The 17,029-nt window shown below is 34.4% G+C and overlaps 1 protein-coding gene across 1 annotated transcript in view; it reads left to right on the forward strand.

Annotated features, from left to right (window-relative positions):
* The window catches only part of LOC149774367 (uncharacterized), a 90,622-nt gene that overhangs the window by 58,647 nt on the left and 14,946 nt on the right, over window positions 1-17,029 (forward strand). The window contains exons 9-11 of the mRNA XM_089945369.1: window positions 2,086-2,249; window positions 12,246-12,373; window positions 15,506-16,081. Coding sequence (XP_089801495.1) covers window positions 2,086-2,249; window positions 12,246-12,373; window positions 15,506-16,081 — 868 coding nt within the window. The remainder of the gene's footprint in view (window positions 1-2,085; window positions 2,250-12,245; window positions 12,374-15,505; window positions 16,082-17,029) is intronic.

A 17,029-nucleotide genomic window follows, 5' to 3' on the forward strand; every position in this document is an offset into this window, starting at 1 on the left:
TTGATTCTTGTTCAGATATCATAATTTTAGTATTGTTGGTAAACATGTGTATTTGACAAGACAGAATTACAATTTTATATGAGCTATAATTTTGCTATAATGTGTAAAATTCCACCTTTATAATTTTAGATAGAATCTGTGAAAATTCAATATGATCTGCTTACTGTTGTCATAGTTACTTGTGCTTGTTGGAGTTGTGGGTTTATAAGTATGTTTTTGGGTGGTTTTTTTTGCATTTTACTATTGTTTAATTCATCATTTCGTAAACATAACTGAAACTTTTTCAAAAAACTGCTAAAATTTTCAAATCTTTGTACCCGTTTTCCTGACCAACTTAACATGCTCAGTTTAGTTCCTTGTCACGATTCCATAATTCAGCAGTTCAATAACGTAACCCAGGAACATTCTTAAGGAGCTACTATATCCAATTATCCCCGAGCAGTGTCCTTGCTGACTTGACAATATCCAATGGTCCATTCATATCAGTGTAATACCCCTAGCAGTGTCCTTGCTGACTTGACAGTATCCAACAGTCCATTCATATCAGTGTAATACCCCGAGCAGTGTCCTTGCTGACTTGACAGTATCCAACGATCCATTCATATCAGTGTAATACCCCGAGCAATGTCCTTGCTGACTTGACAGTATCCAACTTTCCATTCATATCAGTGTAATACCCCGAGCAGTGTCCTTGCTGACTTGATAGTATCCAACGGTCTATTCATATCAGTGTAATAGTTGCTTAAACCAGCAGCTCATAAACATAACTTATTAAGTTTTCATAAGATACTATATTGTCCAATTTATTGTGAGCATTAATATCACAACTTCATGAGCTCAGTTCAGTTCACTATTATTCCAACTAAATTGCTTAACTCAAACCTTAGTTACACAGTCCTAGAGACTTCCTAAGTTTCTGGTCTCTCAGAGTCGATCAGAGTACCAGCCTCACATACTTGACACACTTAATTCCATACAACATGATATTGTTTTGATGCCAGTTTAATTATGTGTTATAATTATTATTTGAAAACTTCATCTGGTTAGCATTTGAATTCAAACATAAAATCTTAAAAAAGTTTTTACTGAATGTCATCCTCCAAAAAGTGGTATGCTAAAAGATAAATAACATTGTGCTAATAGTAATAATGAGTTTGTCCAGAAAATTAAGACTATGATAATGTTATGGCCATTATACAAGGGAAATAATATGTACTAGATTATGATATACAACTTTATTGATTTGTGTGTTATAAACGTCATACACGTCTTGTGTTGTGGTTGAAGAGAAACAGACTGGTGGAGTTGTCCTGCATTCACTTCTCCTAGGTCTGAGAGAGAGTATCCTATTGTGGCTTGTACATATACGTTAGAAATCATAGGATCGTGATAGGTATGCATGTTTGTATATATCAAGTTTCATACAGGCTGGCAGTGATGCAGTAGAAATGAAATGAGCCTGAAGGTATACCTGTAGTTTATATAGTGTCATCAGTAAAGTTTCATACTGGGCTGGTAGAGGTACACTAGAAATAAAAGGATCTTGATGGGTATGCATGTTGGTTGTATACATAAAGTTTCATACTTTGCTGGAAGAGGTACACTAGAAATGAAAGGATCTTGATGTGTATTCATGTTGTTTGTATATATAAAGGTTCATACTTTTCTGCAAGAGGTACACTAGACATGAAAGTATCTTGATGGGTATGCATGTTGGTTGTATACATAAAGTTTCATACTTTCCTGGAAGAGATACACTAGAAATGAAAGGATCTTGATGGGTATGCATGTTGTTTGTATACATCCTGAAAGGTTCTCATTGTTGTGCACCGTGTAAAAGTGGTAACTCTAACCTTTATTTGATACTTTGTGTTGAGTACTATAGATTGCAAGATGTATTTTAGTCTGTATGTGATTTTCCATCAGACTTCTTTGCCAAGTTACTTACATCTTGCATGTAAGTAAGGTCAGAGTGTTTCATGATTTTATAATTATGAATCATTGTTTTCATTTAATCTGAAACAAAAGCACAAGTTGATGGATTATATCTTGTGTATCATATAGTCTTTTGCGTACCATCCACAGCATCGACATATTGAAAGAGAACATTGTTTTGGACCCACAATGGATGATTGATGCCCTCAAGTCTCTCATCACTGCTGAGATGTTTGTCCTGAGAAGTATCCCAGCTGTTGCTGACAAATGGGTTGAGTTTAAGAAGAAAGGAAAACTGTCTCTCGAACTCATCGGTATGTTAGTTCTTATTTTCAAACATATTTTGAAAATATGAATGTCTCTTTACATTTCAGGTTAATTAAACTAAATAACAAATCAGATAGATCCTTAGAGATGAAAAGAACTTATAAAAATTGACACACCTAGAGACTAGTCATGCATCAGAACTCCTGCAGACTAGTGTTAAATTCACACACCTGGAGACCAGTGATGTATCAGAATTCCTACAGACTGGTGTTAAATTGACACACCTGGAGACCAGTGATGTATCAGAACTCCTGCAGACTAGTGTTAAATTCACACACCTAGAGACCAGTGATGCATCAGAACTCCTGCAGACTAGTGTTAAATTCACACACCTGGAGACCAGTGATGTATCAGAATTCCTACAGACTGGTGTTAAATTGACACACCTGGAGACCAGTCTTGCAACATAACTCCTGCAAATTAGTGTTTAATTCACACATATAAAAATGTACTCTACACAGTATAAAATGTTTATTTAAATGTTAACCATTAAAGTAGTTACAACACAAGTTACACCACTGATAGGGATCTCGTAATACTTGTTATAACATTTTTATTCAGGCAAGGTCTAGTTGTTCCTAAATTACAATGGTGCCCATATTGGATGGTCCTATTGACCACCATTCCAACAATCTTGAAATCATGTTATTGATATTGTTCCTGAACAGATAATTATATTGACATGGACTATTTACTAAATGTTTTATAATGAGATCTAGTTGGTCTAGGATGAAAATGGTGCCACTCTGTATCCATGAGGCTGCCATAATGCCAATCCTGAAAATATTCTTATTAGGGGTTGTCCATAAAGGACGTCCGCAGATAATACCTGTTTTCCTACACCACCACCACCCCTTTGTCCGCTTTTGTCCGCATGTGGCTTACCCCCTCCCCTGGCTGCGGACGTCCACATCTGGCACTATGGTCAGGCAGTGTAATAGCTGGTGCTCTCAAAATATAACCTCACTGATCTCATCACAACATGTAGCTCAAAACAAAAAAAAAATTAAACAGAAAATTCTTTCTTTAAAATGTCTTTATTTAGAACATACAACTAAGGTTGTCATCTCACAGAAACCTAAATTCTATAGACTGTCAATGTCTTCCTCGACTTCAACAAATGCAGACTGTAGCCGGTCAAATAACTTGCGAACAACTGGCAGACCATCATCACTACCTTCAGTTGCAGAAGTTGATGATGCAGTTGACAGAATAGTGCTAACAGATGCAGGCTCCACAGTGCCTACATCTGCCACTTCAGCTTGTGTGCTCACTGCTGTATGCCTGTGAATACCACCCCCGTGTTTTCATAACTCATGAACGGTCGACCTATTCTGCGCACAGGTTTGAAATGATGTACCATATTTTCGCGTATATAAGACACGTCTTATACAAAATTTTACTTACCCCGGTGCGTCTTATATTAATGGGCGTCTTATCTAAGTATTTTTTAACACGAACGAACGGTACAGTGTGTGATATTGAAGGACGATTATTGCGGTCGATATTCACGTTTCACGATTTTCATTCCTAGCTGTAAAAACAATTGGGTAAGTGTTCAGTAATTACCACGTTTACCAATCCAATGCAGGCCACTTCAAATTTCAAATCCTTTCATTTCATTGTTTTGTATAATTATTGCAGATCTAAGTTTAGTAGGAGTAAATGTTTTAAATTTAAATTCATCTTCTTAATCTCCTCTTCCTCAACCTCCCATCACGTACATTCTTCTCGCTGCAGCTAAATTCTCTTTCAGCAGCTCTGTTGCCACGCTCCTTGGCAAACTTGATGACGTCTAATTTAAAGTCGGCCGTATATGATTTTTGCTTCGGCATCGTGACAATTTTATAAATTTTAAAAATGCTAAGCAAATTTATCACTCATTTAGATATACCGGTATTAAGAGACTGTTCCCACGTTTACCGGTATATATGCTGACCGCATACATCGGGCATTTATTGGTCTATGTACGGTACTAATCCCACCCGCTGAAGACTTGGCCTAGCAGATCAATGAAGCCGCCTTTACATCTGGCGTTTATTGTTCTAGAACAGGGGTGTGAAACTCTATGGCTCAGTGGGCCAAAACTCAAATCACACGTAAGGTTGCGGGCCAAACAGCATAAACATTCAATAAGCGGAAAATTAAACCTTTTTTAAACATTAATATAAATTAAAACAGAAAAAAATTTTAATAATAAAAAATCATTGGCATACCCATTTTTGCTCTCATGCCAATTTGTCAGAGCTGGATGTTTGGCAAGGCTGCTAATTAGGGAATTTGATTTGCACTTTATATCGCAGGGCCATTAAAAAATACTTTTGCCTAAAATTCTCTCTCGGGCCGGATATAATTATATGCCGGGCCTGATGTGGCCTGTGGGCCTTGAGTTTGACACATGTGTTCTAGAATCTAGATATCAGGTACTCAACCCATCCACTATTGGCCTAGCGGGAGATAAGAATAAATGATAACCGTTGCGGTCCTGCCTCAGACAATTCTTTGATCTCAGCTAAAAATGGTAATGAAGCCTTGTTTACATCCGACGGGTGATGAAACATTGGACAAATTTTCATTTATGATAAAGGAAAGGAAACCACTGGAGATAAATTGCTCGGTGCGGCAGATGGCTTGGCCGCGTGCGTCTTATATTTGTGGGCGTCTTATGTAAAATATTTTTTACACAAATCGTCAAAACCCGCGTCTTATATATGGGTGCGTCTTATAATTAGGTGCATCTTAAATGCGCGAAAATACGGTAATATTTATATATCCGGCTTTAGAAATGGAATATATTACTTTTGCAAGAAGTTGTCCCACATGTACAAAATCGTCTGCTACCCAACGTATCAACATGCCGCTAGAACGAAATTCCGGGGCGTATAGTCTGTTTCTAAATTCTTTAGTAATTTGTCTCCATAAACAAGACGTTGTAAACACATTACATCCTATTAATTGTTATTTCTTTTCAACATATTAGCTTATTTTTTATTAAATGTTGAACTTTACTAATTTTCTTTACAGGATCGGTTTAGTTTGCTTAATAGCTCTTGCCATCTATCGGCATTATTACATTGAATTTTGTAAAACTAGCTATAAACCTGACCTAATTACTCGACTGAAGTGCTGAAAGAAACAGTCCAAAGTAATATATTCCATTTCTATAGCCAGATAGGTAAATATTACATCTTTTCAAAGCTGTACGCAGAATACGTTGACCATTCATGAGTTATGAAAACACGGCGGTGGTATCTGGTGTGTCCAAAAATTAATGTTAGTATGAACAAAATATTCTGGTGACAATTGCCTCTTTTCAAATGGTAAGCATTGCAATATTTTATTTTCGTCAATCAGTCGAATTCAGTATGCGTTTTTCTTCAATATTGGAGGCGGAAACCTTAAGTGCGCAGAAATGCCTGACAGCATTATAATCCATGGCACGAAACGTACGAGCTGAAATTAGCAAATTTATACTTAGTGACCACCCATTAAGGATGTCCGCAAAACATACAGGAATACACACAGTAGGCCTAAAGCAGCTGTTCAACACAGAATATCATAACAAAAAATTACTAGATTTCAGATGTCCACAATGTCCTTTACACCCCCTCCCCCTTGTCCCCACTTGTCTTCATTTGACAAAGCCCCTCTCCCCCCATCTTTGCGGACGCCCTTTATGGACAACCCCCTACTACTTCAAAAAGGATGACAATATGGACATGGCCTTCCAACTAAATGACTGGTTATGATGTCTAGTTGGTTTTAAATGAAAATGATGCCATGTGATATCCAGTATGGCTCTGACATTCAATATGGCTACCAAGGCAGTCATGTGAAAAATCTTGTTATTGCTTCTGACTGCGAATAGATGATCATGTTGACATTAAATAATTGAAGAAAGATTTGTATGTTATATAGTTGGTACCTCTCAGACAATACTATGTGGCTGCCTTGTGTTGATATATCAGCATGCTTTTCACTAAAAGACTTCACATGATGCAAACATTCCATGTTTAATATGGCCACCATGGTAGCAGGCTTGAGAATCATGACATGGTGGTTTTCTTGAAAAAAATTATTATGATGTTAGATTGGTTTTAAATGGCAAATGAGGCTCTTCAGAAATCCAATATAGACGCCCTGTCTTGAAAATTGTGCAACTTCCTTTGGTACAGATGGTCATATATAAACATGCATCTAACCATTTAAGAGTAATCTTTATGCTTTCGCTGGACTATATATGGATTGTGCGTTTTTGGTATATCTTATGTGTCTAGGCTCGAAAAAACAGTAACACAAGAAAGAGTGAAAACAGCAAGCTTTGAAAAATATAACGGTTTCCAGAATCAAATCCAAAAATAATGCAAGAATAATCCATGAATAAAATTTTTTTAGTCCTAATATTAAAATGTTCTAATGATTTCAAGTTCGAGTCCCGAGGATGAATCCAAGATGGAAGGTGATGATGTATGCTGTAGCCTGTACTGTATTGAAGTCTACAGTTACTTGTACAAATGCAATAATTTATCCTCCGGTTTTGGAAATCCAAATAACATTTCCAGGAAATGTCCTTGTTCAAGAATTCTGTATGAATACAATAATATTTTCAGAGAAACAAATTAATCAAGACTTTTAGATTCCATGTAATCTGACGAAGAATTAACATATAACTCAAAAACTCAAAAATATAAATACTTCAGTACTGGTCACAACAGAAGAAAACAACTTGACATCAAGTGTTTAAAAGCCTGGACTCTCCGATCTCTCTCTTTCTCTCTCTCTCTCTCTAAACATCACTATTAATGCTAAGTATTTCGCAATTTCGGAAATGCCTAACTGCAAAATAGAGGATGACGTGATCATGTTTACATATAGAAGTCACATAGCTCCTTTATGTCCTTGATAAAAACCAATCTTTTTACTCGAGAAAAAGTTGTTTACTTCACCCACAATCAAGAACAGGAACAATGTCAAAAATAGAAGCAAGTGTTTATATTACTAGGTATTTATGGAAACTTTCAGGTCAAACTGAATTTTCTGGAAGCTATAAAATTCCTAGTAGACAAAATTACATTACACTGACATGTAAAGAAAAATAAAAAGATTCCAAAACCCACAAACAATCAAATCAAATCAAACACAAATTAAATCAAATATAAAGTAAATCAAATATAAGTAACAGTACATTAAAAAATAAAATAAAAATAAAGCAATGAAAAGTTGATTTTGTCATTTTTATAATCATCACTTTAATTTCACTGTTATAAATTTGAGGATTTTCTTAAAAAGGTGACTGCTGCATAGGAATAGTGTAAGAGTACTTTCCTTATTGGCAATTTATAGCAACTAACCCATTTTTAAGAAAACAGACGAGTTTCTTTCAATGTGAACTTTATCTAATAGATTCATGATATTGAAAACCCAGTTAGTAAGTGTACCATCTATACTATTAAAGAAAATGGTGCCAGATGTTAAGTGAAATGATTTACAATGTACGTTGTGGATGATATATGGCAGAAAATGTTATTGCACATGATCTTTTGAAACTTCAAAACTTGTCAGATCAGATGTGTTCATTGCAAAAAGATACACATTGTCTTGTAGACTAGTTAAACTGTGTGCTAAATATACATAATTTTTCAGTATATTTTGTGTTGTATTCTGGTTCTATTCCATGTGGGTTTTGCCATTTCTTACACGAATTTTGACCAGCTGCAGAACCAGGGTAGTAGTTAAAATGTAATGTTTATAGATTACACCTTTTATGCCCAAATTATGTTTTTTTGTCACTTATAATAGCAATAATTACACTTACACCTGGGGGTAGTGTTTGTCCAAATGGTTTTGTGTGTTCACTAACAACATATCCATTTGATTGTAAATTAAAATGTTGCCTTTCAAACGTCTAGCATGACCATCAACTACTTGTATAGTTACTTATCTTAAACAGATGACCTTAGAATCATGGAATTTTCACCAAAACACTTCACATTATATCTGGATGGTGCTTTATATTAAAATGAAAATGATCTGAAATATAATATGGCAGGTATGGTGACCATCTTGAAAAATGTATTCTAGTTAGTCAGACCTTTAACACAGTGGCCATTGTGGCCATCATGAAAATAGTATAAATTGTCTCCTTGAAGGGATATTCATTTTGACACATAATAGTATCAATTGTCCCCTTGAATGGATATCCATATTGACACATAATAGTATCAGTTGTCCCCTTGAATGGATATCCATATTGACACATAATAGTATAAATTGTCCCCTTGAAGGGATATTCATTTTGACACATAATAGTATCAATTGTCCCCTTGAATGGATATTCATATTGACACATAATAGTATAAATTGTCCCCTTGAAGGGATATTCATATTGACACATAATAGTATCAATTGTCCCCTTGAATGGATATTCATATTGACACATAATAGTATAAATTGTCCCCTTGAAGTGATATTCATTTTGACACATAATAGTATCAATTGTCCCCTTGAATGGATATTCATATTGACACATAATAGTATCAATTGTCCCCTTGAAAGGATATTCATTTTGACACATAATAGTATCAATTGTCCCCTTGAATGGATATTCATATTGACACATAATAGTATAAATTTTTCCCTTGAAGGGATATTCATATTGACACATAATAGTATCAGTTGTCCCCTTGAATGGATATCCATATTGACACATAATATTATAAATTGTCCCCTTGAAGGGATATTCATTTTGACACATAATAGTATCAATTGTCCCCTTGAATGGATATTCATATTGACACATAATAGTATAAATTGTCCCCTTGAAGGGATATTCATTTTGACACATAATAGTATCAATTGTCCCCTTGAATGGATATTCATATTGACACATAATAGTATAAATTGTCCCCTTGAAGGGATATTCATATTGACACATAATAGTATCAGTTGTCCCCTTGAATGGATATCCATATTGACACATAATAGTATCAATTGTCCCCTTGAAGGGATATTCATTTTGACACATAATAGTATCAATTGTCCCCTTGAATGGATATTCATATTGACACATAATAGTATAAATTGTCCCCTTGAAGGGATATTCATATTGACACATAATAGTATCAATTGTCCCCTTGAATGGATATTCATATTGACACATAATAGTATAAATTGTCCCCTTGAAGGGATAATCATATTGACACATAATAGTATCAATTGTCCCCTTGAAGGGATATTCATTTTGACACATAATAGTATCAATTGTCCCCTTGAATGGATATTCATATTGACACATAATAGTATAAATTGTCCCCTTGAAGGGATATTCATATTGACACATAATAGTATAAATTGTCCCCTTGAATGGATATTCATATCGACACATAATAGTATCAGTTGTCTCCTAGAAGGGATATTCATCTTGACACATAATAGTATCAATTGTCCCCTAGAAGGGATATTCATATTGACACATAATAGTATCAATTGTCCCCTTGAAGGGATATTCATTTTGACACATAATAGTATCAATTGTCCCCTTGAATGGATATTCATATTGACACATAATAGTATAAATTGTCCCCTTGAAGGGATATTCATATTGACACATAATAGTATCAATTGTCCCCTTGAAGGGATATTCATATTGACACATAATATTATCAATTGTCCTCTTGAAGGGATATTCATATTGACTCATAATATCAGTTGTCCCCTTGAAGGGATTTTCAGATTGACACATAATATTATCAATTATCCCCTTGAAGGGATATTCATATTGACACATTGATTTCACTAAGACACTTCTTGCAGATGCCCTAATTTATAAATCTTGTGAAATCTACTTTTCTCCGGAATGGATGACAGTACTAACAAATTTGACTTACTTAACAATGTGTTTGTTACATATATAGTTTTTCTTGTATTAAAATAATTTTGGTACAGCTTATTCAATGGCATCCATGATGTACCTTCTAAAATCTATCTAAGGCGGCTTCTCTTGAAAGGACAGATATCAGCATCAGGTTTTCCTGAATGGCTAAAGCTATTTTTAATTCATTCTTGTTAGATGATGGTAACAGTTGCCATCTTGAAAGTCTTTCACTACTCTTCTTGCATGATTGGTGAAATAGCATTATCATTAAAACACTTATTGCACTATTTAATTGACTCTGAATAAATTGGTACATATCTGAATGCTAACATAGTAACATTTTTGTGAAGGAGTTTTGAGAACCAGACCTAATTAGCATTGATGTTAAGCCAGTCGTTATTGCTTCTATTGTTGTGCATCATTGGACTTCTCAACACAGTGGCTTGTACACATGTACATGTGAATTCTTACAAGATGCATTTTAATGAAAAGTCAATAGTCAGCACTCTGAACATGATTTTAATGTCAACAGTCTTGCATTGTTGGCAGTACTGGCTTGTAAGCATAATAACATTAACAAGTACAAGTGGATTTGTATCTGTTAACCCAGTGTTTGGATATATATGAAGAATACAATGAATTTTGTGATTTTAATAATTTATTTTCAAACTTGTAAAAATATTAAATCGTACAAAAAATGTAATTTTCGGTCATGAGTAACTTCCTTTAAATCATGTGAAAAATGCAATGTTCATTTTAGAACTTTAATTAAAGAATACTTAAAACGTGTTTGAATAGACACCATCATAACATTACACGTCTTTGATTAGTTTTGTGGATTGACTTCATGTGTTGTCGACAGGCACCAGTAAAAACAGCTGACACTTCACAACTCTTGATTACTCAGTGGTATACCGAAAGAGTTGTTGTAGACAGTTCAGATTTTCAGTAAAGTGGATTAACATGTGTGATAAAAGTTTTAACTGTTTATGCAGTTTATTATCTCTATTTGACCAATACACGTAAACTGGGTTGTCATTTATTAGCAAATATAGTGGTCAGCAACTCTGAAGTGCGAGGTTAACAAGTTTTAGAATTCTCACTTTTAGCAGTTACAGATTTCACCTTGAAATCCACATTTTTGAATTTGTTGGTTCAGCGTTGATTTTGTACCAAGAGTATCATTGCATATTTAGGGTAATCATCACCATATCTGGTTTTAGTGCCAAGATAGCTTGACGATATTTATTTAAAATATGGATTATCTCTCCCAATTTTCAGAGCAAAGACGATGTACATCATTCGATAATACATTTAACTGTAAAAGAGAATCTCTCAGTTATGAAACAATAGTAATATTTGAACTAGCCTCAATAGGCAGTTTGCATCTATACATTAATATAGTTTGGGACAAGTTTTTAGATACATTTTTAGTGATGAGTGACATTTTGTCAGACTTGATTCAGTTGATTTTGTTAATATTTGAAGCAAACTGATCAAATAACAAGATATATTCTACAGTTCGTGAATTTACCTAGAAACTTAAGGATCATCATTATATATTGATTCATACTTGTCACTGACAACTGTAGATGTCCTTGGTAAAGACACTGACATAGTTTAACAAACAAAACGGAAATGCAGCCAGAAGTATTGTAAACAAAACACTGCATCATTATTATGAAGTGCTCTTTATTGATGATGTGAATTGATTCACTGGCATTATATTATTTTTTAGACAAAATATTCTCGAAAATTGAGAATTAGTACCTGATTTATCTGGACAGAGAAAACATTAATGATTAATTTTCTTTTGTTTATGAATTATCTGGATAGTGAGAAATTGTAATATTAATGTCTAGATATTTAAGTTAATGCATGATATTATACACAAGATTGGACCTAATGTAAAAATATTCAAGATGGTTTCATGACCATGAGATTAGAAATGCAGATATTGGATTCTGTTGCATTCCTGGAAATTCTTTTCAACCAGTATTATATTAGTTCCTTCGATGCATTTTTGCTTTCCTTGATATTTATCTTTGATGATACATCAATGCGCAAACTTGATTCAAATATGTAACAACTACTTTTGTTTTGTGTCAAGATGCTATCTGGACAAAAGAGAAACACCCAGACCTCCATAACAACAAGAAACACATACTGTTACTAATGGAGCAGTTGAACATAATTGCTAAGCTGAGAATATACAACCAGGAGGCATCCAAAATCAAGGTTAGTTCATTTTAAAATATAAATCTACATATAAATTAACGAGTACACATCTAAATTTAACCATCTGTCAAGGTGGGCATAAATGAAAATGATGCGGTATGGTTACCATGGTGGTCGTCTTGACAAAATTGTCTCTACTCTCCCAGTGGAAAGCCATATTGATATGGAGTTTTTTCACCAATAGAATTTGTATGGAACCTAATTGTCCCTTTCCATGTTTTATGTGGATCAGTAGAACCAGCTGGCACACTGCTTCTGGCGCTTATGCTTAGAATTTGCTTTCCAGTATGTTTCATTCATTAATGTCATGTTGAATATTTCATGTCATGTTTAAGGACATTTCTAAAGTCTGTTGCTTTTTAAAGCTCAAAGTGCTGTGTACTAAAACTTGAAGCAATTGTCGATGTGAAAAGGCCATCGGGATAAATTAATCATTGTGTACACATGTTCATTGAATTTGTATTGTGTTATATGTGGATTACTCTTTTTCTACTCTCATTACTCTTTTTGTCCACTGGGATTACACCTTTTCCTCGCCAGGGGTTGGCATATATGCAGATTAAAAGCACAGTACTCATCAGATACTATTAATGCGACTCACTCTTAATAAAGTTGTCAGGTTTTGTGCACTTTTATGAAAATCTGGATGACAATCTAAGTAGAATCGAGATATATATGTTGCACTTAGAAAAGAAACAAAGTCAAGACAAAAACACCAAGTTATAATTATTACGTGTTGCAAGTACTGCATCATGAGCATCTCGAGCCACGTGCTTTATTTTTCTAAACGAGCATTAATGTGAATATTTTAATGAGGGAAATGGAGTTCCCATTCTACTCTAGGTACACAAGTTACATAATTGATGAAACAAAATCATACAATCTTTTGATATTATTACTGTTATTAACACATTTAAGTGATGAATGTCATGTGAAAATAACAATAAATAATTGATATCTTTTTAACTTTGATCAATACTAATTCGGAAAACCTTCTATGTTAGGCAACTGTATAATAAAAACACAGCTCTAACAAAGTGTGCAATAAACTACACACTCTAATAAAGTGCAATAAACTACACAGCTCTAACGAAATGTGCAATAAACTGCACAGCTCTAACAAAGTGTGCAATAAACTACACCACTCTAAAAAAGTGTGCAATAAACTACACAGCTCTAACGAAGTGTGCAAAAAACTACACAGTTCTAACAAAGTGTGCAATAAACTACACGATGCTAAGAAAGTGTGCAATAAACTACACCGCTCTAAAAAAGTGTGCAATAAACTACACAGCTCTAACAAAGTGTGCAATAAACTACACAGTTCTAACAAAGTGTGCAATAAACTACACCGCTCTAAAAAAAGTGTGCAATAAACTACACAGCTCTAACAAAGTTTGTAATAAACTTAACAGCTCTTACAAAGTGTGCAATAAAATACACAGCTCTAACAAAGTGTCTAATGATTATGAGGAGATTTTTAATTTATTTTTCTAAATTTACATTTTCTCTGGAAATGTGGTATGGGTTGCTATTACTTGTGCAATAATACGCAACATGGAAAGCTTGTTGTGTAATAGCGTGTGGACTGATGAATGAACCACTCTGATTGTTAAGTGCAGGACTTTTCATTTATTTTCAGTGTTTGATTCAATTGGGGCTAGTTGGAGCTGTCTGATAAAGTTTGAAGAATGCAGATATGGCATAAAACATTCTGGTTGTTGCTGTATTTGCAGGTGGCTCTTGCAAGAGTTTGGATTTTCTGTAGCCAGTGATGTGTATTACCTGTGTGGATAGATAAGTGCATATTATCAGAGTTGGAGACACCTTAATTTGCTTTATCTGTGAATTTTACTTTGTTATATATCTGTTGATGTTGTTGTTTACTTTTATAACAACTCCATCAGGCACAACAGAAAACAGTAAAGGGTTCTTCTTTTTAAGAGTAGTTCCTAGTGCGTGGATACCATGTGAGACCGAGTTAAACAGACTGACACAAGAAAAGTAAGATTAGCAAAACGGCTTGATTTTTATGTCACATGGATGAAATAAGCGTGGTAAGAACTATAGACATATGTGGCATTAATGGTAAGCTTTCTCACATAACTCATTGGCTGGGCGTTATTAGTTGCAGGAATGTATTTATGAATCAGACCAGTAGCTATTATTAAATGGTGTACCAGGCTACCATTGTGGAAGCATTGGATTCCATACTTAGTACAGATTGGGTCACTCACTGTAATATCAGCATTGAAAATTTCAATTTGTATTCATTTTAAGATGCTTGTTTAAGTTCGTAAAATATCAGTGAAGAGTCTGTCTCAGTTGATTATTATTAATGTTGCTTTCATTGATAATCTGCTTGAAGTACGTATATCTAAAGAAAATGAAATGCTTTCATTGATAATCTGCTTGAGGTTTTTATATCTAAAGAAAATGACATGCTGTTATTGATAACCCTTTTTAATCACATTTATCAAGAAAATCTTTATTTTAGTAGCTACTCTCCTGAGGCACATTTATATCAAGAAAATTACATGATTTTATTGGTAACTAGCTTTAGGCACATTTATCTCAAGAAATTACAAGAAGCACATATGTTTGATTGTTCAGAAAGTTTGCATCTACTTGAATCAAGATGTGCATGTTTTGCATACTGGGTCATCTAGTGCCAAAAAAAAATTATTTCTCAAAAGTTAACATTGTTGTTTATGAAAATATGTTTTGACTGATCTGTGTTATGTTCATGATTTAGATCAGATGGTTTCATTCATCATTCTAAACTGCACATGGGGAACGTAGATTGCAGTGACCAAGTTTTCTCACATTCTGAAATACTTTGCATTGTTGATTCTCCAGCCCAAGAAATGTTGGTCATAAGGATTACTTTTCTCAGACTTTTGCCATGTCATTATCATTGTAGAAATATCAGTAAACAGTTACGATTGCTGTCTCACAAACGTAGCATTTACTTTGTTACACTGATAATACAATTACATGACTTATAATTGCCTTTGTTAAAATGTAAATTGATTACTCATTTATGTTTCCTCATATGGGGCTTATTATGAAAAATGAAACATTTATCTCTCTGACAAAATTCACATTAAAATGAATCCTTTTACTTTTTAGGAAGAGAATTGCTTTCTTGCTCCATGTATGCTCCGTCAGAAAACTCCCAGAGAGGTCATCTGCCCATTACCACACCCTCAGATGGAAAGCTCCTCAGTCCTATGTTTTCTCTTCGTGGGAAAATATTTGCCGTCTCCCATTTTCCATAGACTTCTTGCTGCCTGTGTTGCATACTGGCCAATAGCCACAAAGAAGAAAGAGGAGACACTAGAGAATCTGATCTTCTGTGGGTGTGGTGTTTTTCAGCTGGACCATTATCACAAACTGACCCTTCACGTTAGGGACTACATCATATATATGAGAGTCACAAGAATGGACAGAAAAGGCAGAACTCCATCTTCAGAATTGTGCATTGGGGTCAGAAAGTTTGTCACTGGCACTCTCATCAAGATCATTGGTTACCTGGGTCAGAGTCTGAAGTTTGAGCATTTTATACAATGTCCTGAATACAACGGTGACGGTATCAACAGCCTGATTCCTGTGTCCCTGCTCAAAGAGAATGCAGATGTATGCTGTGAACTCCATGACAATATGATTCAGTCATGCAAACTGTTGCAATTTTGGTATGAGGATACGGTGAGTACAAGTATGAAGCCCTTTAGAGATCTCCCCAAAACAAAAGTATAAAAATGTAAAATTGAAACACAGATATATGTTGAAATAAATAATAGGCAGAGTGGTATTATCTACATAAAACATGTAGGATAGATGTGTTTTGCCATACCACATTGTAGATGATAAGAGTATAAATTAGACAATAGAGAGTTTATGTCAGTTTAAAGAGAAACATATACCCTTGTAAAATCCAACCTTTTACAGACAGTAATCACCTTCATAGCTGGATATCATAATAGATTTTTAAAAATTGGAGAAAAAGCAAAATTTAACTCGTCGAAATTGCCATATTTTAAATAATATTAACATGAAGTAATAATTAAAGACTTCATGTGTTATCCTGGCTACTCATATAATGAAACTGGTTATGATTTGACTTGTGTCAGCACAGTGAGCTTACAAAAGCTTGTTGTCACTAATTTTCTTGAATGGATAGCTGTATTGACACATACTTGCCTTAATCCCATACCAAAATATGGATTTTGTATACTCGAGAAGTGTTTTGTGGTCCTATGAGATGCCAGTGACCAAATTGGTGATGTCATCCAATCGACAATACAGCCATTATTATTTAAGCCTTCAGAAAATGAATGGAAATTCAAATATAAAAGTATTTTGTCTGTCTCGTTTAAACATTTAATATACATACAAATATGAATAGTTGGTAGAGTTAATATCATCAGTCATCACTACCATGCAAATGCTCACATGATCACAACCACGTTATATAAAAACATAGACTTGGAGGTCTTGCTAGGATTTTAAAACTATGAGTCCAGGACTCCTTCTTTGAAGAAAAAAATAAACAGAAGTCGCACCAGCATAAGTTGCAGTCCCTTCCCAGAAGCATGTTGGGCATACCTGAAGTGGCTAAATTTCCATATGACTAGAACCAGTGGTTGCCATTGA

The sequence above is a fragment of the Sinohyriopsis cumingii genome, unplaced genomic scaffold, assembly GCF_028554795.1.
Source record: "Sinohyriopsis cumingii isolate HCF-2022 unplaced genomic scaffold, ASM2855479v2 utg000305l, whole genome shotgun sequence".
Classification (NCBI taxonomy): domain Eukaryota; kingdom Metazoa; phylum Mollusca; class Bivalvia; order Unionida; family Unionidae; genus Sinohyriopsis; species Sinohyriopsis cumingii.